The sequence below is a fragment of the Pseudorasbora parva genome, chromosome 5 (genome assembly GCF_024679245.1).
Source record: "Pseudorasbora parva isolate DD20220531a chromosome 5, ASM2467924v1, whole genome shotgun sequence".
NCBI classification, from domain to species: Eukaryota; Metazoa; Chordata; class Actinopteri; order Cypriniformes; family Gobionidae; genus Pseudorasbora; species Pseudorasbora parva.
Window position 1 is genome coordinate 32,839,298 of NC_090176.1, and position 24,113 is coordinate 32,863,410.

Here is a 24,113-nt window from a genome sequence, read left to right on the forward strand (position 1 = left end):
AAATGCGTTATATATTGAATTTAGTAGTACCTGCAGTCATGAAACATTATCACTTATATAACGTTAGTTATAGAACCTACTGCAGATTTATGTAACGAAATTGGCACATATATATGTATATATATATATATATACATAAAGTTTTACTGAATAATCCTTATCTATTTCTGCTGTGAAGTTTTTTTCTGTTTAAATCCTCTAAAGTTCTGAACCCAAACCCACAACATCACTGACTCTTTAAAGTTCAGATCATGTGACAATATATATTCGGGAATCTTTTGGTTCTGTTACACTGTTGTTCTCATCTAAGTCAATCACAGTGAGTGAATTCAATTCTTTATTTCAGTGTTGGCCTCTTGCTTCCACTCCAGGTGCATTGACGTGCTGTAATAGCAGAAACAGTTCTAGTGATGGCGCCAAAGTCCTAACTGGAGCAGCATGTCATGCCATTCTGTGTTCTGTGTGCACATGCGTGTAAGGTTTGCACTGCTTATATTCATAGACTGTCTGACTGTGTAGGTGTCATTAAAGAGCCCCTCCCCCGGCTCTCTCTGTGATGCTGAATTGCCCATCACTGAAGGGCAGAGGGTGATATTCTTCTCATAACGTCCACTCTATCCGTCCTTCTTCCCTCTGAAGTGAAGGATGGCGATGATCTGGATGCAGACAGAGAAGGCAGTCGTGCAAGAGCTACAGCGCAGATTGAGCAATGCCTCTCACAGCATTGGTAAGAAGAACTGTAAATGAGTATGTGTGTCACTCAGCTAGTCAGCTGCTATTTATTAAAGAGCTACTTGGTTATGTTATGTTACACATTGAGTGGCGTATTGATATCTTCGGTAATGTTTTTTAGTGGTAAGGATTATTTACCTTTGAATATTACAGCAATACAGTAATATTCAAGCCCAAAACTGTGGTCACTTCATGGGCATAGTATCAGCCAAATCAAAGTCGATGATGTTTGAAACAACGACAGTCCTGCTTGTGTGATAATGTTTAGTTAAAAAATGTACCCTGACGTGTAAAATAATAGTTTATTTTCAATATTATATCAGATTTTTTTATATTACTTTATTTTATTTTAATCAGTTTTTGAAAACCTTAAAAAAGTTTGCATATTTTTTTTGTTTTGTGTCATATTTGATACATCAGGCTTTTATTGCCCATAATAGTGAGAATATGGAGCTCACACTTGAGGAGGAAATGTTTTTTTTAATTCAATTTAATTTTCTAATTAAAAATAAATAAAATAAAATAAATTCAAAGGCCCAAACTGACCAAAAAATATACAATTTGGTGCATTTGTTGTTATTTATATGGCCAAAAAGGCAGATTCAATTCTGATTGCTTGCAATGTAATCCAATGAGATTTTTTTTTTTTTTAATAACTTTCTTTATAACAGACTACTGGCATAACATGTATATAAATATCAGTAGAATATGTCACTCTATACATATCAATAATATGTAATTTTAATATGATATTTAAATGCTGTAGTTTTGAATACGGGGGTCAACCTGCTAAAAAAGTATAAACTATTCATCTGAGGGCAGAAGTCATGTAGAAGATTGTGTACAACAAGTTTTTCAGCAAAGTTTTGATCATGTGGATAATTTAGAGGTCTTGATGTATCAAATATGATACAGTAGAGATTCAGAACATATTCAGAAGCCAAAAACAGGAAGAGAATTCCAAAAACTGTCCTGTGAGATTCATGCTGGGGGTGACTTGACCAATGTGAGTTTGTGTTTGGCAGAGTTACTGCTGAGTACAAAAACAGATACCATAAAACACAGTTTTCCACAGTAGCAGCACGGCCCTACTGCAGTAGTTACTACACAGGCTTTAGGTATAAGCATGTATGTCGTTTAACTAAGATCTGTTCTGAAATTAAATTTAGTAGCTGATCCTTTAACAATTGCAGATAACTGTTTGAGTTTAGTATCATGTAATATTAGTATCGTAAACATAACTAAAAGAACATTGTTAGGTCAGGTATCAGACGAAAGAAAGGGGAGTTATGCTGAGGAAATCCAGCAGGAAAAGGAGTCCCAAACAAGGCAGTGATTGTGGACAGTTTCCTCTGGTCCCGCTGACACAAGGACAGAGTGAGTGAAAGCATGCTTACACTGTCAAAAATTCTAAATTTTAAATGTTCAAAATGTCTTTAGATGATTGTATAGTACAATGCCTTTCTGAATATTAAATATTTAATATTTGGAATAAGTCTCTTTTCCTCACCAAAGCTGCATTTATTTAATCAAAAATGTAAATAACTGTTTTATATTTTAAAATTGTATATTTAAAATATATTTTGAGCTTTTCGAAGAACATCTGTATGTAGTAAAGGTGTTCACAAATTTGCTTTATGATTAGTAACCTAGAAAAATAGTCTCAAATCTTTTTCTTTTACATTTTTCATAATCCTACATTTACAAGATTATTTACAAGATTTTGAATCATTTATTTCAAAATAGCCTCTCACTTTTGTACCCTGCTATACATATGTGCAATGATATTCGTAATATTGTGTACTAAAACGTTACAGTGATAGTTAAGCTCTAAAAGTTAAACTGTTAGCCATGTATTGTGAAATAGATTATATGTGTGCATCTGAACTATAGTTTGACTCAGTGGGTTAAGTTGATCAGACCATTGGTGGAAATAGTTCTACGATCTAGGCTTTTTTAATGATTTTGGGAAACGCCTCCCTGAACTGGAGCAATATTTTTGCCCACAGAGACTCCTAAGGAAAAGTGTGTATTTACATTTGTATGTGTGTCTGAAAGAGAGAGAGGTTTACCAGTGCTATAGAGATTTACCAGACTAAAAAGACTGTTTTCTTCTTTTAAATGTTATCTGTTGGTTTGAATGGCTACTGAGTGACTCGGTTTGAATTCAGCTTTTATCTTTCCCTCCTCAGAAAGATCAGATGACACTCAGATTCCTCTTATACTGGGGAGAAACCAACCAAACACAGACACACACAGAGTTTCATTCATCCACCAATGTGATGGGGGAAGGGGCTCCTCGGGGGGTGGGGGGTGATCTTTTTGGGGTGATTGTGGCAACACAGACAGACATGGAAAGAGTGAAAACAAAGGAAGTACAGTGCTTTACAGTTAGTGATCCGTCACTGTTATCAGTTATAAAATGTTGCAGGTGAAGGGAACCTGTGTATGTGCGTCAAGGGACCAGTTTATTCCAGGAAGTGAGCAGGGAGAGAGAGAGGGAGATGGAGAGAGAGAGAAACAGGAAGTCATTAACTGGTGCACCTGTCTCAGGTAGCTCATTCTGTGATCACTGCATGTGGTTACAAGACGACCAGGGATTTAGTGAGACATTAGACAACAAGAGGAAGAGAGAAACAGGGATGGATGTACAGAACAGAGGGAAAACTGTGTGCATTCCTCTAGCAGAGGTTGAGAAATATTACCAATTTTCCAGATGTTGCCACTGGCTCCAAAGTAAGTGAGGACATATAATTTTATTTCAAAAATGTACAATTAGTATTTGCACTATTGTTATTGTACTTTTTTGCACTATTTTAATTTTTGACAAAACATTCTGACTAATTTGGCAATTCAGTTTTTTTGTCATACAAATAAAGTATTGCTTATAATTGATTAGAACTGAGAGCAGGAGAGATAGAAACAAACAAGTGCTAGCATAAAATTTGAACTGTGACGGAGGATTTTCTGTCCAGTGTGTGAATATCCTAAGGGGGTAAATCTGACTCCAATGGGGCAACACACTCTTATTTTAGAAGAACAAAAGACGGCAACGGATATATTCTCCCTCTTTTCAGATCTCTTTTGTCAATCACTTTTAAGTACCGCTTATAATATCTGATTGGTGTGTAGGTTTAAATAAAGGAATTTCTTAATCTGGCGTTTAAAAAACATTAAGACCATGATATAATATACAATAGAAGGTGTGGGCATGCAGATAAATAGTTGTACGCATTTTGTGGCACTATATCCAGAGGTGGTTTTGGTTGAGATAGATAGGAAATCACCTACTCTACTACTTTTCTTTCTAAACATGTCTGATGTGCCATTGACCAGAGCATGGGAATTGCTTTGGGCAAGATTCACCTCCCTCAGATGGTAATATACACCAGCCAAAGACACAATACATTCAAGACAGCTAGTAATATATTAGTGTATGTGTGCAGACTCTATAGGGTCTCCTTTCCTGTGGTTTATTTAATCTAATCAATTAACAACAATAAGATAAGTGCTATTTTTCATCTTGATATTTGCTATTGTGCAAGTAAGCCACTATAAAAGATTTGCAGCAGTCTTTAAAACTTAATTTAAAGGGTGATACTGCAGGATCATTGCCTTGCCCTGGTTACAGGGAGAACTAGAATGCTCCTGTTATAATGAACGATGCTGTCCAGGTCGACTGTTGATGTGATGTTAGTGTGTATCTGTGTGTTTGTTACAGATGAGATCATGCAGAAGGAGTCCAGTCCTCTCTTCGCTGCTGACATCATCACTGAGCTCAAGAGACAGTTTGCATTCCTGTCAGGTAAATATTTTTTATATTTGTATTTCTTTCTTTATCCATTAAACTGAAATAGCCAGGGACCTACTGTAAGGAGGGAAAAAGAAAAAGAAATATCTCAATTGAAAACTGTGTGTCATAGAAAGCAGATGGAGACTTTTACTTATGCGTTTTAATTCTTGGATAAGTTTCCTAAAAAAACAGTAAATATATTTATATTATATCTGTCTCCTTTAGTGTTTCAAATCAGATCACATCAAGGTCTCCAAGGTAAACATACTAAAATCTGGAGTCAGAGATTTCAGTACAAACTCAAAATTTTTTTTTTTAAATCAAATTCATCCATGAATAAAGTTAAGCCATCCACATTTTTATTTTCAGAGGAATCTTACTCACATTTATTGAGTATCACATACAACACATTTATTTTATATTGCATTATATTGCAAACACTGTCCTTTATCTTAATGAGGGTAAACAATCCTTCAAAAATAGAATGTAGTATAAAATATTTATTCAATAAGAGCGCACAAAATTATGTATTCGAAAATGTAACATCATAAACGTAAGTGCACATGTACGTATGTGTAGATTTGTTAGTCAAAATTCACTTTCCATTATTTCCTGCTTCTGTCTATAATGGATGGTTGGATAATTTCTTTCAACTGAATGTGTTTCTCTGGAAAGCATGTAAAAACAATGGAGAGGAGAAATATATTCTGGTGTTTAAAAACACTTTTATGGGGCATGTACATACACTGCAGCTTTAAGGATTTAATCTGAATATGTGTTGTTTTTGATGACAGGTTGTTACCATTAAACTGAACTGAGTAAGCATGCTTGCACAAGCTCTGTCCTGTTGTCATGGAGACAAGGAGACGAAGGCATGACTTGCCAAATTTTTATTTTTGTCACATTGGGATCTTAACCCAGTGGCGTTCTCTGTCTCTCTATCTCTCTTTTGAGTCCATCACCACTGATGTTTCACCTTTTATTTTATCCTGATTTAAAGTAGCTAATAGATAGGAGGAATAAAGTGACGTTTTGGAATCTCGCTTTATACATTGGTCTAATCATAGTTTCTATCCTGAGGGAATACTGACAACACTTATGTGTCTTTATCTCTTAATTTTATGTGTTTATGATTATATTTTTAATGAGATTTTTGATATATAAAAGGTCATGGTAACATAAGAATATCCTGTAAGTTTCAGAGCTGAAAACTTCTTTGTTAGTTGAAGAAAAGCTTTTATTGACACACCAGGCCCAGCAAACGGTCAATCTCAGAATATAACGGTTAATCTCAGAATATGTCGACCCTTGACATCATTGTATGCTGAAATGCCGCCTCAACAGAAGAAGTACAACACCTGATTCTGTAGCCACGCCCACCGACTCGGGCCTGTAATGACATAGTCCTATAGAGCTAATCCGGATCGAACTTCTAAGCAATAAACGTGCCGCATAAGCTTCATTCGTATATCCACAGATTGGGCAGGCCAAGTAATAAATAATAAGATTTCAATCAATCGCGGATAAATCATTCAGTTTGTTTGATAAATATATTTTGTGAGCACTCCTGTGGGCGATTCATTCCGGTTGCCGTTTCTCCACATGCTTTCAAAACAATCCCTCATGGGGGAGACGAAGCTAATTTTTAATTTCAAGTCTTCAGTGCGGCACGCCCATCAAAACCGAGCGTTGCAGGAGAGAGCCTCAACACCAGGGTAGAAAATGGCCTTTTACTTATTCATTATGATGTTTTTTAATGTAAAAATTACGCAAATGTCATAAGTTGACCTCAGACAACTGTATGCATTTTTTTTTTTAATGCCAGTTCATAACCCCTTTGGTCAAAAGTGACAGTAAAGACGTTTACAGTATTGCAAAAAAAAAAAAAAAAAATCATCAAAGAAAGATAATATAATAATACAGACATATATTCTGTATATATATATATATATATATATATATATATATATATATATATATATATATATATATATATATATATATATATATATATATATATATATATATATATTATTGATGTCTGTCTGTCTGTCTGTCTATAATATAATATAATATAATAATCAACCAAATCCTTGGTCAAAAACATTAAACTTTTGAACATAAGTGCAGCTACATACCAATCAGAACATCTTAGCAACTGCATAGCAACAGCGTGGATATCACCTATAACAAGCTAGCATCATTATGGTTTTACACGGGCAAGTGGTGTGGTGTAATATAGCTTGTACACTGTGGCTCAGTCTTGTCAATGATGCAGCAGGGATCAAATAGGGTTTTAAAGCCAAAAATTTTAATGCTAGCTGCCAAACAGATGTTAAGAACACTAACAAGCTGATCTGGTATTATGTCACAGTTTGGCTGTCACAGACCTCTCAAACACTGTTGTTCAATAGCAGTAGCACACAATATGAACACTGTGGCATAGCATACAGGTGGCGTGAGCAGGTTTTCATTGGCTTGTCTGTGTGCTAATTTAAGATCTCTGATGCATGCCAACACAGCCGACAGCGCAGTTTCTGTTTTTTATTGCCCCCTGCTGTTTGCCTGTTGAACAGATTATAGGAGCAGGATTTTCCTCTTAGATTCTTCATATTTCTGTGTATCTGTCTATTTCAGGGGGGAGAGGACAGGATGGAAGCCCTATCATTATTTTCCCAGAATTCTCTTCATTTTGTGATATTGGAGACCAAGATTTTCGTAATGTTCTTACTTACCTGACAAGTATTCCCAGGTAAATTCACACATTTACACACGTTTGAATGTCGTACATGCTGACAGCACTAATGGTAAGACTTTACAATACGGCTGCACTAATATGCATTAATTCATGCTTAATTAATGCCCAGATAATCATGAGTTAATGCATTACTAATGCTGAAATGTGAAATGCTGAAATGCATGGCTTTGACCAGTTGTGTTAATTAACACGTTAATTTACATTATTAGTTAATATAAGATGTTATAAAGGAATTAATACATTACTTAACCCGTTTAATCCCAAATTTTTTCCTGCAATGTGAGTACATGCAATTTACTCCTTAGACCTCCCTAACACACAAATGGTATGCCTTCTTTGATTTTATGTTGGTTAAGTTAGTGAAATATTAGGTTTTATACTCGGTCACAATAGTGACCGGTGGGAAACAGCATAGACAGAATTCATACAAATTCTTCTATTAGACCTATTTACCGGTTTGAAACTTAAAATAACAATAAAATATCCTACATATAAGAATGAGATATGATTAGGATTTACTTCAAAACTATTTCTATTGTTCATGATACACAATAAAAAAAAATTTGGGGGTATGAAAATTGCAGCCCATTGAAATAAATACAAAAATCTAGGTAACACGTTCATCTTCACTGAATAACGTGTCTGGCCAAAGAGAGGGGAAGAGGTGACCAACAAACCTTGAAAAGATCTAGGCACATACATGTAGTTATTACTCCTAAATATTAGGAAGAGCAACTTTGAACATTGAAGCACCAATTGGTAAATCCAAAATTGGGAAGTTTACAAGGTATATCTTATAAGGTTTATAAGGTATATCTCATAGATATAGATAGACAGACAGACAGACAGACAGAAGTATAGACTGATAGACAGATAGACAGAAGTATAGATAGATAGATAGACAGACAGACAGAAGTATAGATAGATAGACAGACAGGCAGACAGACAGACAGAAGTATAGATAGACAGACAGAGAGAAGTATAGACAGACAGACAGAAGTTTAGATAGATGGATAGATAGATAGACAGAAGTATAGACAGACAGACATATAGATAGACAGAGAGATGTATAGTTAGACAGACAGAAAGAAGTATAGTTAGTTAGACAGACAGAAGTATAGATAGATAGACAGACAGACAGACAGACAGACAGAAAGAAGTATAGCTAGACAAAGGTATAGACAGACAGAAGTACAGACAGAAGTACAGACAGAAGTACGATGGATGGATGGATGGATGGATGGATGGATGGATGGATGGATGGATGGATGGATGGATGGATGGACGGATGGACGGATGGATGGACGGATAGATAGTTTTCAGTTCAATCTGTGAGTGAGTTCATATGAATAACACAGAATGACATAGAGGGGACATATTCTGTGTTATACTACCGGTCACAATTGTGACCGTCTTCATTTATATGCATCCTGACAGCAGAATAAACTATGTATTCATAAAATTTCAATATGTATGTATAGATGACCCTTTCATGATGATGTGTGCAAAAAATTAATGAGCTATTCAAAAACTAACTTTGATTAATTCATTAAATTTTCCAGTCATTTCTGTGCTTTCATATTGTCATTGTGCTAAGATGGCAGTACCAAGAAATAAGTGTGTGTGGTCACACGACCAAACTATGCAGCAATGTTAAACCTGCCCAGAACTGATGTAGACATCTTAAATGGGTATTATAAATGAAAATTTGCTTCATAATAGAAGTTGCTTTTTAATACAACACTAAAATATTCGAGGAAAATTTACGGTCACAATTGTGACCGGTGGGATTAAACGGGTTAATCTATTAAACATGTAGAATCTTCATTAGTTGCTAATGCAGTAATCATTAATAAATGGGTTAGTTCACCATTAGTAATATATTTACTCATGAATATCTGTGCATTAGTTAAGCATGAATTAATGCATATTAGTGCACCAGTATTGTAAAGTGTTACCGCAGTAACTCATGTTCGTGTGTCTTCATTAGTCTGAGTGCAGCAGGTGTGGGCTTTATCGTAGTGATTGATAGGCGTCGAGATCGGTGGACGTGTTTAAAGGCAACATTACTGCGTATCTCAGTAAGTCTAACTGAATCTCACATATAAACGCACATAAATATTGTCTTCAATATTATTTTTGCTGATACTTCACACACATTTGGATATTTCGTTTTATTTTCTATAATATATTTTAAAATATGTGTGCTTTCTTATGTGTTTGTGTTTAGGGCTGGTTTCCTGCTAATCTTCGGCTTGTTCTGGTGCTGAGACCCAGTGCTATCCTGCAGCGAACGTTATCTGATGTGTTCTTCAAACTCCACAGAGATGACTTTAAAGTACCGGTAAGTAGCCTGTGTGTTATGTTTAAACAGGCCACATCTGAAAGTGTGTGTCATTTCGTAGTAAATAATGAAGCCTGTGTGTATTGAAGGTCATCATGTTAAGTTCAGCGGCTGATCTGTACTCTTATATTGAGCGGAGTCAACTGACACAAGAACTGGGTGGCTCTCAACACTACTGCCACAAGACCTGGATTTCTCATCGCACTGTAAGATCAAACACGCATCTTAAAGTTGTGTTCTGTATTTTTTTACACTTATACTAACACGTGTGGCTGCAGCATCATGTGAAATGCATCATTTGCAGTCAGCCTTGATTAATTTAATGAATGACACTGCCTAATAATCTGGGTGGAATAAAGTGAAATCATATTCATAATGTTAGTAATGCACAGCTTTTTATGTGATTGCAACATTGCGGCCTCCATGAGATGACCTTCTTCATTTACTGTAAAGGTGCGCTCACATTAATGTAATTACACCAAAATTCCACATTCAAAAAGGTCTGTTGTCTATTGTCAATAGTGTAGCAAAGAAACACAGCTCACACTGAAGTCACTTTTAAAGCAAGCAGCTTTCTGTTGGCCAACATGGTGAATTCCCTTGGCCAACTTAAAGTTGTTGCAAAATCTGGGAAAAAGTGGATTCCCATTGAAATGACTGGATTTCGCCAGCAAAAATTTGCTGAACAATCTTAAAACATCTTTCACTAGGCTATTGATAAAACTTTCTGGCATTTCATTGAATATGATTAAAATGTTGGAAAAGTGAATTGAATAACATTATATGTGTAATGTTTTTAACTGGAGAAAAATTTAGTGCATTAAAAACATTAAAAACCCTAATTGCATACACAAAATTAATCAAGCTTCACATGTGATATACATCATATATGAAATTATGATTTCTTTGTGCTTGTAGGATCTTGAAAGCTTCGCTGCATTAGTGAAGAGGATTGCTCAGAGACTGCAAGTGTTCGGCAGAGAGCTGGCAGAAACAGAGCTGCCTAACAACCACCTAACAGCCAGCAATCTGCTCAGTACACACACCAGCAGAAAAGACAGTTTGAAAGTATATAAATGCATTTAATGTGTTCAGTAGTATTCAATATGTGCCACTTCACACATTCATGGATTTTACTAAATTATTCTTTGCTCATTGTTTTCTCTTCAGGAAGAGATGGCAGGAGCTCTCAGCCAAGGACGGAAACTCTTGGAGAACATCAGGGAACCGGTCCGCAGAGATCCGGACAGCAGTTTAAACCCCGATCAGCTTGAGAATCTTGCTACAGTGCACAGGTAAATCTGTGACCTTTTCTATATACATCCTCCCATGCTCATTCTCAATGTATAATTTTAATTTTAATGGTTTGACCTATTCAGGAAACATAATGGATAAGCATTATCACATTGGCACAGTGATTCACGTGATTTTATGCTTGTATCTCACCATTACCTCATGCTTTAGAACCTGAATATATACAGCATAAATGAGATTACATTGTTATTTTAGTATTATTCATATAATAAAATAATACTATTAATGTATTTATTTGAACTGACTTTTATTTTTTGTTTCCCTTATTCTTTTTTGTCTTTTTTTTTCCATTTTTAAAAATAAATACTTTTTATATAGCTTTAATAAATTATGATTATTATTGTATTAATTATTTTATTAGTCATTTTAGTACTTCAACTTATTTAGGCCATTTCTAATGAAAACTGAAATATTTATGTTTTATTTAATTTAAATTTTTAGTTAACAACAACACTGGTGGTTTATACACCATTTCACATTTCATACAATATACATGTAGTATCTGTTTTGTTTAATGTATGCGGTGTCAATTATTTCCTCATTCAGATTTCTGAATGATAATCCTCTCATACATGCCTCTCTCTCTTGTTCCCTGCCAACTTGCAGGCTATTATCCCAGTTGAATGAGAGCTCTACAGCATTTGATGAGTTCTGGATTCAGCATCAAAATAAACTGGAGCTATGTTTGAAACTCTGCCAGTTTGAGCACAGCTTTCAACAGGTCTTGTGTTTAAAAAAACACTCATATTTTACATTTTTTTCGTTTTACTGAAATACATTAGAATTTACTAATAATATTTACCAATAATATTTTCATTTGCTATGGTGTTGTAGTTGCAAATAGAGCTGGAGAAGGCAACAGAAATGCTGAATACTTTCTCAGATATTGGGATAAGCCCTGCCCAAACAGAACACCTCTTTCAAGAACTGACCAATCACGAAAAGAAAGTCTGTGTGAGTCTCTGCCAGCAGAATCATCTTATTAATCATCTTATGTTATCATCCATTCACACACATATATGTATAGATGTGTCAGTCTAGTTGATATGAAAGCTTTTAATAAGCCTTGTGATGAATACCTCCTCTCTAACACACTTCCTTTTTATGCAGGAAGTGCTAGACAGAGTAAGAGCTCTGGTTGCCGAGGGGCAAGGATTGATAGACAGCTCTCAAAATGTTGATGACAGTGTTGCAGTAAAATGCAGTGAGCTACAGAAAGCAAGAGATAATCTCATCCAAGAGTTAAAAGACAAGAGGAACATGCTGACACAGGCTATGGAGCTACATAAAAGACTGGACACGGTGACTAGAAATATACAAACATGCACATATTTATATGTTAATATATTTATATAAATCTTTCAGTTTCCATCCCAGGTATTTAACCATTAACTTACACCTCCCATGAAGCTTTTAAGACAGAACAAGTTTAATTTCCCAGCAGGGGAGACCTGGAGTCCTCAACTTAACACAGCTACATGCAAATTCTCTACACACACGCACAGACATGTGAACACTTTCATACTGTATATGCAAATGTGTTTCAACCAAGTCCTCTTCTGTACGTTTTCTCTTGTAGGTGTGTAAATGGTGTGATGATGGGATTTACATGCTAGCATCACAGCCTCTTGACAAGTGCCAATCACAGGAGGGGGCGGAGTCAGCACTGTCAGAGCTGGAGTTTTACCTGGAGACAGCCAATGAGAAACAGCAGTGGGAGATCAGCACAGTATGGCTGGAATATGAGAGCATACTGAACAATGAGCTCAGGGTGAGTTAAAGGGATCCCATGGTGTTGAGACTTGTATGGCTTAATATAACATAAATGATGTCTCTTACTGAATTATGTGGTAGAAAACCCATGAAAGATCTACGTTATTTAAAAAATCGATTTTATATTTGGACCATGGGCGGCGCCATTTTGTTTGCGTTCTAGGTTGATGACGTAGAGTGGTTGAACTCCTCAATCAGCTGGCGTTACCCGTTGCTATTTTTACCACAACGCAACTCGAAAATTGTTTCAGAGTTAAACAAAACAAATGAATTGCTTTGTAATTGTACTTAAAACACACTCAAACATACATGTGCACACAAACTCACCTACACAAGTCACAAACAGCTCGGCGGGCGCGCACACACACACCTGACTGCTCTGTCTCAATCGCATGCATCATCACCAAAACATCCTGCCTCTCTTCCTCACGTTACTTTATCCCATCGTCCTACCTAGATATTTCCCTCTGCTGGTCACATTAGGCATTATAGTTAATCTACTATCAACAGTCTATCTAGGGAACAGGATGTGTTGAACAGGATATCAACACAGGGAATAGATTGAGGGTTATGTATGCGCGCGCAGTGCGTGCGTGTGTGTGTGTGTTCGCGCCGATCTGTTGGGGTGTGTGTGTGTTCGCGCCGATCTGTTGGTGTGTGTGTGTGTGTGTGTGTGTGCCGATCTGTTGGGGTGTGTGTGAGTCTGTGTGAGAGAGAGAGTTTGTGTGCACATGTATGTTTGAGTGCGTGAAGTCGGACAGCTGTTTGTAAATCGGCTTTACACTCTTTATTGCGGTGAACGTGAGACTGAATGACTGCACTCGAACATGTCCACTATGGTGTCGGACAACACTACAAATGGCCGTCCCTTCAAATAATGCCCTATTTAAGGGTATAGGGTCGATTTCAGATTCAGCCCCTGTCGTGGAGACTGAGCAGCCCAACATCTCGATTGAGACAGAGCAGCCTGTCGTGTGCGCGCCCGCCGATCTGTTTGTGACTTGTGTAGGTGAGTTTGTGTGCACATGTATGTTTGAGTGTGTTTTAAGTATAATTACAAAGGAATTCATTGGTTTTGTTTAACTCTGAAACAATTTTCGAGTTGCGTTGTGGTAAAAATAGCTACGGGTAACGCCAGCTGATTGAGGAGTTCAACCACTCTACGTCATCAACCTAGAACGCAAACAAAATGGCGCCGCCCATGGTCCAAATATAAAATCGATTTTTTAAATAACGTAGATCTTTCATGGGTTTTCTACTACATAATTCAGTAAGAGACATCATTTATGTTATATTAAGCCATACAAGTCTCAACACCAGGGGATCCCTTTAATATGAATTCATAACAATACGTGCAACAAGCTTATAATTCAAATTCGATTCAATAAAATTCAGTCAACAGCATGAAATGAAATAGAAAAAAATTGGTTTGCCAGTCCATTTTTATAAATATAAATACATCAAAATTAAATAAATTAATACAAATGTGTTAATAAAGACATCTTAAAAAATAAAATAAAATAATAATAATATAATAATTATATATATATATATATATATATATATATATATATATATATATATATATAGGCCAATTAGTATGTAAGCATAGTGTTAGTATATAAGTATATATTATATACATATATAGTATATGTTTAAAAATGTAATATTATATAATTTTACATTGTTTTATATTATATTGCATAATCTGTAATGATACAGGAGCAGGTGAAGCGTGCTTTTGAGAAGAAAGACTCACTACAGGAGATGTTTGAGAGGAGGAGGGTTAGCCTAAAAAAACTAGCAGCCAAGCAAACACGCCCTGTGCAGCCTGTGGCCCCTCGACCAGAGTCACTCTCATCTCCTGGTATGTATGTATATCTGTCTGTATGTCTCTCTGTCTGTCTGTCATGTAAAATGGAGGCAATTGGATTATTTGTCTCTTTCAGCTCACAGGGATCATGAAATCATCTGTCTTAGTGAGGACTCAGACAGCAGGGTCTCCTGTAAAGAAGTGTGTATCATTTATATAATATAATTTATTAATGCCCTCAGAGTATTTTTCAACAATTTTAAATCACTCAATTTTAAATCACTCAATCACACAAGCAAATGATATAAACCTTATTATTATTATTATTTATTATTATTAAGTTACTCAATAATGATCCTCTCTATGTAGGTAAGCTTTGATCAGATTGACAGGAGCAGTCGCAATGCTTCTGTATCTGAGGAGGAGGAAACCCTGGCTGTGCTACGCAGGTCAGTCCAGGGTCAAAGGGGAAAGGGGGAAGAGACATGTGCCTTTCTAGACCATCAACACCCCTCTACAGTGTAGTAATTAACTGTTCATCGTGCCTGTGTTCTCTGTTTGTTCGCAGGCATGTAATGAATGAGTTACTGGAAACAGAGAGAGCATATGTGGAAGAGCTTATGTGTGTTTTGCAGGTGAGTGAATCTGTCAGTTGTTTCATTAATATAAATCATCTTCACATCAAGAAACTACATTTCATTATGCGGGAGGACATATTCTTTTAAATGTTTTATGTATGTGCTGTAGGGATATGCTGCTGATATGGACAACCCCTCCATGGCTCCTCTCATCCCTGCAGCCCTGCAGAACAAGAAGGATGTGTTATTTGGGAACATGCAAGAAATTTATAATTTCCACAAAAGGTAAGCACCATCTAGTGAAGTGGATAGACAACATTGAAATTTAAACAAAAAGTATTTGGACAATAGTAAGTAGCATTGTTAGTTAGGGTGTAAAGCCTGATTCATTTTAGCAAATTGTTTGTTCGCAGATTTCACTGATTAAATTAATCAATCACAGATCAAATAAATGTTTTGCAAATAATTTTTATTTCCTCTCTTTCAGAATATTCCTCAAAGAGCTGGAGACTTACACTGACTGTCCTGAGCTTGTGGGCCGCTGCTTTTTAGACTGGGTGAGTTTTATATAACTAGCACCAAAAAAAGCAAACTTTTAGGATTTATTTTTTTAGTTTAGTTTAGTTTATTTTTCTCAGTGATGCTCAGACCATTGGTCATTGTGGTTGTTTAGATGAGGGAGCTGCAGATCTATGAGAAATACTGTCACAACAAGCCTCGTTCTGAGAGTCTCTGGAGGCAGTGCTCGGACTGCGCCTTCTTTCAGGTATGCATACACACATACATATTTAAAGCAACATACTACTACTACATGCTATATTTGCAGTATGTAGTGTGTATATGCATATACAATGTTCAATTTGCATGCAATATTTGGATGACTTACATTTGCCAAAAATGTAGTTCACGGTGTGAAATACTAATTACCACAAACCAATGTGCCACACTTGACCTTCTATATTCAGAGTGACAAATAATCTGGAAGTAATATGATTTTCATTCATTATTTGATTGCACTTCCAAAAGAGATTTTTACAAAATTGAATTAAAATGCAAAATGAACACAGTTTAAATGTTTAAAACATGTATCTGTGAATATTGAATTCTCCATGCTTGTTTCTTTTTCTTTTTATATATATTATGTAACATTCGTGCATACTGCATGCTTTAGTATTCTATTCCAAACACACACTCTCTCAGACACACATACACTCTAACCACAATCTGTTGATGACATCAGGCCTTCTCTGTGAAAGAATGCCATTTGATCTACTTTGCCACATTGTGTTTGTTCATCAGGAGTGTCAGAAGAAACTAGAGCACAAGCTGGGGCTGGACTCATACTTACTAAAGCCTGTGCAGAGGATCACTAAATACCAGCTCCTGCTGAAGGTACTAGAGTGTTTGTGCGTGTGTGTGTGTGTGTGTGTATGTAGATGTAACAACTAAAGTGTTTGTTTTAGACATCTGAATAGGAGATATATGGTAAGAACTGCATATCAAAGTCTGCATGAAAGATGAATTCTAAATGCATGTTTTAGTTCTTATTTTGAACGATTCCTCCTTGCATTTAATTAAAAAATAATAATTTTGACCTAGGATGTCCTTCGATAAAAGAGTAGAGGTGTAACCATAGACTGTAAAAAAAATATGGACGTAGTGTCTGTCACGTCACCCGTAGGATTCCGATAAGCTGTTGTGAAGCTTAAAGTAGGGGCGAGTTGGGTGTTGCCATCGTGCGAGTGAGTCATCACGTGTCACTCATGGATAACAGAAAATGGGCAATAAGGCAGGATATGAGCGGAACTTAGGTGATGCAATGACTATAGACGGCGAATAAATGGCTATCCACCTTGTCACTCAAAGTAACCACACCCTTAATTATGTAGAACTTTAAGGCTTTAATATAACGTAAACGATTAGGTTCACCCCTCTCACAGTTGTCATGAAGGTCAAAATTAGCCGTATAGGCCAAAACCACAATTTGTACCAGGCTGTAAACATGTTTTTTTTCTGCTGTAAAGTTGGGAATTTTAACATGGGACTCAATGAGATTCTGCTCCCTTCTAGAGCCTGTCCCTAGTGGCCAGTCGATGAATTGCATTTTAGATTACTTCTGTATTGGCTTCAAGAGAGATCGCGGGAGGTTGCCGCTTGGGTGCAACCCCAGCATCATGGCCAAATTTGCCCATTGGCCTCTGTCCATCATTGCCTCCTAATCATCCCCCTCTCCTGATTGGTTTCATCGCTCTGTCTCCTCTCCACCAATCAGCCTGTGTATGGTAGGCATTCTTGTGCAATATAGCTGCCCGTCGCATCATCCAGGTGGATGCTGCACATTGTAGTTGAGGAGACCCCCCCCCCCCCCCCCCTATTTGTAAAGGGCTTTGAGTACTTAGAAAAGCACTATATAAATGTAACAAATTATGAATTATTATTTAGTCTGTTTAAACACTGCTCCTTTCTTACAATCGACTACAAACTCAGATCTGCCTCCATCCAATCAACAACCAATGGAAAGAACCAAGTCCCCACCATACATTTTTCGATCTGTTTAACTTGGATATGTATGCCACAATGGACCCTTTTCACATTTTCAGGGTTCTCAGAAGCTAAAGTCGCCATAGTTGAGTAAATTTCTTTATTGGTGAACTGATATAATTTTTTCATTTGCTCTGGTAGCAAAAGAAAAACATCTGTGATACTGTTTCCATGACTTTCCAAACGAGGGGAAAATATAGAGAGATTGATTACATTGGTCAGACTGTTTTTTTGGCATCCCTCCCTCAGCCACTGTATTTTAAACACCCACACAGCAGAGTTAATACTCGTATTTTTGCCATTTACTGTAAAGGTAGAACTGCAGAAAGTATAGCATTATAAATTTGTAATGACCTTTTTTTTAATGAAAATATGAAACACTTTAATAGATTTACAATGTTGATAACTGTGGAAACGCATCATAAAGTCTGTTAAAAGAGTCCAGAAGAAAAGATCTGTCAATACTTCCATTTATATATGTTTGATATAATTTTTTTTTTAAAAAACATATAATTAAAATATGTATTTGTGTGTTTTAGGAGATGATTAAGTACAGTAAAGGCTGTGAGGGCTCAGTGGAGCTGCAGGCAGCTCTTTCCTCCATACTAGGCATCCTAAAGGCTGTAAATGACTCGATGCATCTCATTGCCATCACAGGATATGAGGTAAAAAGCATACACACACTTTACTCTTGTCTTGCCCGTTAATATTTATTGATGTTTTCTGTCACTCCTATTTATTTCACATTTGCGAGCAATATTTATTGATTCCATGCAGGGTAACCTTGGAGACCTGGGTCGCCTGCTGATGCAGGGGTCGTTCAGTGTGTGGGCAGAGCATAAGAGAGGTCATGTAAAGGTGATAGATTTAGCCAGGTTTAAGCCCATGCAGAGACACCTGTTCCTGCACGAGAAAGCTGTGCTCTTCTGCAAGAGACGAGAGGAGAGCGGAGAGGGATATGAGAAAGCCCCCTCATATAGCTTTAAACAGGAGCTCAGCGTGAGTATAATAACATAGTAATAATGCTTAGCTAAAGGTTGCCATCACTTTTATGATGTTCAATTGACTATAGCATTTCTCCCTTGCTGAGGAAAATCTATATATAGAAAATGTTGTATCTACCTGAGTTGCATCTTTAAAAGGCTATTTTCCAGATCTGACGTTTTACTAAAATAGCAAATGCGGTATTTCAGATATATTTATGAGTCATTAGCATTTTATTTCGGAGTGTCGTTTATACTGTGCAAATTGCCCATCTTGTTGGCAGAGGCTATTTTCATTAACTCCGCCCACTGATGTCTGGTTGGGACAGACAAAATTACAGGTGAAACTGAAAAAAATAACATATTGTTGAGAGTCGCAATAGGCATGGCAGAAAGTTTTGCCGCAAATCGACCTTTCTACTCCCTTTACCCATTACATATCAGATCAGAAAGGCCATTATTTTTTATAAATTTTTTGAAAAACTTTAAAAAGTGTCTAAAGCTAATGTACTATGAACTAACAAACAATGAACCGCTGGATTTTTATTAACTAACTTTAACAAAGATTAACAAATACAGTAATAGATGTTTTGCTCATGGTTAGTTCATGTTAGTTAATACATTAACTAATCTTAACAAAAAAACCTTATTGTAAAGCTGTATCATATTGTTGTTGTTTTTTTAATTTAATAGCCTTTACTTGATGGTCTCTTTTTGTTTTCATTAGATGGCTGCTATTGGAATAACAGAGCATGCTAAAGGGGACAGCAAGAAGTTTGAGATCTGGTCCAGTTCAAGGGATGAGGTCTACACAGTACAGGTGAGCACAAGTGTGTGCATTTTGAGTTCATATTTCTGTTAAAAAGATTGTTACATGTGTTAATTCTGGATTTATCAAATATCTCTGGTTTATATGTGGCTTTGTGATATGTTATCCTGTAGGCCGTGTCTGAGGAGGTTAAGACCATCTGGGTGACAGAAATCCGGAAACTTTTAACAGGACAGTTGGAGGCCTGCAAAGGTACTGGTCTGGTTTTATGTTTGTTTAGAAAGAAATATGTGATGCACTCAGAGGACCAATTTAATACAACAATGCATTAAATGCATGCTCTTGTTATTTAGAGGCAAGTCAACAGAGGGCACCTGAACAGTTCACCTCAGATGGCAGCTCAACTAGCAGGTACGATTACACTCAAAATCACATTTACACATTATATTGGATCTTATTTTATAACACTCAATTCATCACATCTTAAGACTGGTGAAAAATGAACTTAGTAAACTTAGGAGTGGAGGAGTGGACAAACAGAAGACAGAAGAGGAAGGCAAAGAACTTGAGGACATTTTAGAACCTGGAACAACGCAGAGAGCAAAAGGTGAGTGGGAAAAAAAACAACTCTTACATGCATACATACATTATGTAATTAGAGACTTTTCATTTTTTATTGAACTTCCCCTTTAACTTCTTCGTATTGCTTTTGTTGGTTTACAGGGTCTTCATTCAGCTTTGAGACGAAACCAAAACGTCAGGATATCCGAAGTGACCCTACACCTCTAGGTAACCCATTTCAGCAGACTGAAAACCAAACATGAAGTTCACATGTCCTTGATATCTTTTCTTCAAGAGATTTAAATAATAAAAATAGAAAATGGCTGATGCTAAAAACAGCTGATTCATTACCACCAAGGCACCAAGCTCTCTAAGGTGTAAAGGCAGAAAATGAGCTGCTCCTCCAAGGAATAGCTCACTCAAAACTCTGTCAGGTGTACTTCAGGCAATGTGCCACATTAAGAAGATGTATAGATGTAGTCTCATTGGTTATTTTCCTCCCAGAAACAGGGCCACACCCTAACTTGGGCGGAGTCAGGTGGTTCAGTACATCAAGCCTGTTTCAGAATCGTAGGAGAGGTACACATACTGAGTACACATGTATGTGCACACTCACGCATACTCCACTGAGTTCTTACTAGGGTAGCATGTGCTTGTAGGTTATATGTGTGTCTCATCTGATGCTTTCTGAGTGGTTCTGACCACGTCTTTGTCTATACAAGGTTGTTTCAGGTTAAGCACTATCGACAGCATCGGTTAAATGTTATCGAAAAATATATATTTTGACTTGTCCCTCATTTTGTAAAAACAAACAAAAACGTGTTTATGGTAATACATTTACAACAGAAGTTAATGGAGCAAGAAATTATAGAGGGTTGCCTTTTATTTATGCTGTTGATAGACATCAACTTGTATTGAACCCGTAACATTCCACTGACACACTCACGCATGCTCTTTGTGTGATTTGGGAAATGGTCACTGGTCTGTCCCCTGTCTATCATGTCACAGTGAGGCTTCACTGGTACTTTCTCTATCATCTTTATGTGGCCCTCATTTATGTGTTCACTTGAAATACAAACTCTGTTCCCTCATCCTTTCCCTAACTTCTTTCCTTTTCTTCTGTTTGTCTCAGGTTGGTCTAAAGGGTCTCTTTCGCTGGATGCCTCTGTGGAGAATGATGGATACTTTAGTGCAGAGGAGCAGATGACCTCTGACCCTGAAGAGGAGAAGGAAGATAAACTGGTGCATGACCATGTCTGTTTTTATTGCCGTTAGACAAAAAAAAACGGTGTCCTGTTTTAAACATTTCCTCATTTTTATTTCAGTGTGAAGATGAGCTGCAGTCTGTGAGAAAAGAGGAAGAAATCCAGCTTCCGGAAGAGACTGAGAATCCTGAGGGATGAGAGTTGAGTGTGAATGTGTCCGTAATGCCATCAATGTACAGCGTATACACTATGTGTCATGCAAAACTCTGAAAATGAGATGTAAAACATTAACTTTGAAGTTTCGCATACTCTTAAACATAAAGGTTCCTTGATAGAACCGCATGGTTAAGATACCTGGAGAAAGCTGTCCATTAGCATTTACATTCATTTAAATATCAATGTGACAACAAAAAAATCTTTGAGTACAAGGATGATTTTAAATAGTTGTCAATGGAGATTAGAACCATACATCTACCAACAGGGGTCATCATAACCACTCTTAAAACCAAAAGGTTAGTGTCAAAAAAAATGGTCATCAGCCTTCACATGGAGCTTTTCATTATTTAAATATATCAGAAACCATCTCTAGACAAGTAAAAACCTATTATGTAACATCAAGAACTTTTTCGCTCTCCAAAAAACTGTACACAGTGGAAAATGGCTCTTGTTCACATAATTCTGTTCTTTGCGAAGACCTATTGAAGAAGCTTTATTTTTAAGAGTATAGTCTTAGAATGCACCAGAATAATGCATTTCCGCAATGATACCTGATCTGTCTCTTTACACACTGTATGTGTATGCTGTGATACATGTTTCATATCCCTTAAAACTTAGAAGTAATTTGTGCCACACTAAATGTCTATACTGGGATATGGCATGTCTGTTGTCAAGTCCTGTGATCTCCAATGTGAATGCATGTGACAGTTGTCATACCATTGTGTGCAGGAAACTAGGACATACATGTAAAACAAGCATATCATATATGCAGATATTGTTTCTCAAAGTGACTGTGATCACCCTGTGCCATTTGTATGTTAAATATGTTTACAGATCAATATTGTTTTATATATGCATATAAAAAATAAAACCATAGTTGACTAATGAGTTTTGCCTATTTTGATTAGGCAGTAAATGTATTAGGATTCTAAATTTTGACTCTAAGTTCTGCCCCTTGCAGAATCTGTAAGAATGTGAATAATTTTAACAAAAGAATAGGGATCATACAAAATGCATGTTATATTTTATTTAGTACTTTCCTGAATAAGATATTTTAGATAAAATGTTTAAATATATTTCACAAGACAAACAAAATGACAGAATTTTAAAAAAATAACCCCGCTCAAAAGTTTATGTACCCTTAGAGTCTTAATACTGTGTCGTTACCTGGATGATTCATGACTGGTTTTTGTTTTGTTTTGTTTTTCATGATAATGTTCTTGAGTCTCTTGTTTGTCCTGAGCTGTTAAACTACCCAATTTGTAAACCAATCTGGTGTTTACATGTGATGACTTTCAATCGCAATCATTTTGTCACATGCAGTTTGTCTGCCGCATCAAAAATGCCAACGCTGTTTTCTCCAGCAGCTGGAATGTGTTAACTGTAGCCATAGCAACTCTTAACGGCCACCAGGACTAATACAGTATTATATAGCTATTTATTTGTTGTAAAGTGTAATAATCATCTCAGAAAGAAAAAAAATCTTCTGTCAGGCACAGTTAAAGTAAAAACTGCCTGGTACAATATACGCTGTGTCATTACTCCAACATTATCTTCATAACTAACAAAATAAAAAGTTTGTAATAATCATCTCAGAAAGAAAAAAAATCTTCTGTCAGGCACAGTTAAAGTAAAAACTGCCTGGGGCAATATACGCTGTGTCATTACTCCAACATTATCTTCATAACTAACAAAATAAAAAGTTTACCCCTCAGAAAAGTTAACTTTCCTCTCTTGTCAACATGAGCGCGGCCCGCGCTGTCAGGTCATGTAAGGACGCACACTTAAAAGTAATCGGTCAGGTCGTTTACATGGTGAAAAAAAATTAATAACAAATATGGAAGAGATTCAAGCTGTGCTGCTTTTGCTGGTTATGTATAGGTTTACTAAAGAGGTAATTAACAACGACAGAAAAGAGCACTGATATGCAGATTCAGCAGCATATTCAGAAAGCTTGTAAAGCTAGATTTAAAATGACAATGTATATTATTATCAGCTATTACGGACATTGCACGTGAGAGACGAACGCGCGCCATCAGACAGAGAGCAAGACTGATATTTACTGAACGTAGACCGAACCTCGCAAAAGACTTTTAAAAATGCCGGTTGAAATAAAATGCTGCGTGAGCTAAACCAATCAGCATGTTCAGCGCCCAAGTCCCGCCCTCGCAAGTTCCTGAACTTTGAAAAAGTACTACCTCGCGTGCAGGGCCGTTTGGAGAGGGAAATATTTACCCGGAACTTCATTTAGACCCTGGTTCCTGGGGTCTAAACACACCGAGTACCACTCAAAGTCCCTGGTTCCTGGGTAAAGTTCCTGCGGTGGAAACGGGGCTTAAGACTTTTTTCAGCAGGACTAAATATAAAATATCTTAAACTGTGTTCTGAAGATAAACGGAGGTCTTACGGGTGTGGAACGACGTTAGGGTGATTCATTAATGACATAAATTTCTTTTTTGGGTGAACTAACCCTTTAAGGACAAAGGACTCAAAAACAAGTATTACAAAAATATTAAAACATTCACTGATGGTCCGGAAAAAAACATGATGCATTAAGAGCTAGGGGGTTAAAACGCTTTGAATTGTGAAAAAGATCTTGGTAAATTGTACTTAAAGGTGCACAATGCAACTTTCTGTCCACTGGAGGGCGCCTTTTCAAAACAAAGGCGTAGTTTGATGACGGCAAGTTTGAGCGCAGCATCTTGGGACATTTGGTCTTCACCTCACAGCCGG

The 24,113-nt window shown here is 36.6% G+C and overlaps 1 protein-coding gene across 3 annotated transcripts; it reads left to right on the plus strand.

The window, feature by feature from the left end:
- Positions 1-459: 459 nt before the first annotated feature.
- On the plus strand, positions 460-22,268 carry mcf2lb (mcf.2 cell line derived transforming sequence-like b). Of its 3 annotated transcripts, none has more exons than XM_067443914.1 (30): positions 460-727; positions 4,454-4,537; positions 7,163-7,277; positions 9,274-9,364; positions 9,514-9,627; positions 9,717-9,833; positions 10,546-10,695; positions 10,798-10,922; positions 11,548-11,662; positions 11,776-11,895; positions 12,052-12,243; positions 12,521-12,712; positions 14,437-14,581; positions 14,664-14,728; positions 14,897-14,976; positions 15,096-15,162; positions 15,275-15,390; positions 15,593-15,662; positions 15,779-15,871; positions 16,405-16,497; positions 18,186-18,311; positions 18,424-18,645; positions 19,357-19,449; positions 19,572-19,650; positions 19,752-19,809; positions 19,908-20,005; positions 20,122-20,187; positions 20,464-20,538; positions 21,092-21,201; positions 21,285-22,268. In XM_067443914.1, exons 1-30 carry the CDS (start codon positions 646-648, stop codon positions 21,360-21,362), a joined length of 3,231 nt encoding a protein of 1,076 aa, XP_067300015.1. In that variant the 5' UTR covers positions 460-645; the 3' UTR covers positions 21,363-22,268. The 3 variants fall into 3 exon arrangements, with proteins under 3 accessions (XP_067300015.1, XP_067300014.1, XP_067300017.1); XM_067443913.1 differs by having other exon boundaries at positions 462-727; positions 19,887-20,005; XM_067443916.1 differs by lacking the exon at positions 20,464-20,538 and having other exon boundaries at positions 465-727; positions 19,887-20,005.
- The last annotated feature ends 1,845 nt before the right edge of the window (positions 22,269-24,113 follow it).

What these genes read in the sequence shown, in the direction of transcription:
- mcf2lb (XM_067443913.1), top strand. Translation starts at nt 646, where the DNA reads ATGGCGATGATCTGGATGCAGACAGAGAAGGCAGTCGTGCAAGAGCTA. An exon ending in ATGAGGTCTACACAGTACAG is followed by an intron (nt 19,450 to 19,571) that starts GTGAGCACAAGT and finishes GTTATCCTGTAG; the next exon opens with GCCGTGTCTGAGGAGGTTAA. An exon ending in GATGGCAGCTCAACTAGCAG is followed by an intron (nt 19,810 to 19,886) that starts GTACGATTACAC and finishes TCACATCTTAAG; the next exon opens with ACTGGTGAAAAATGAACTTA.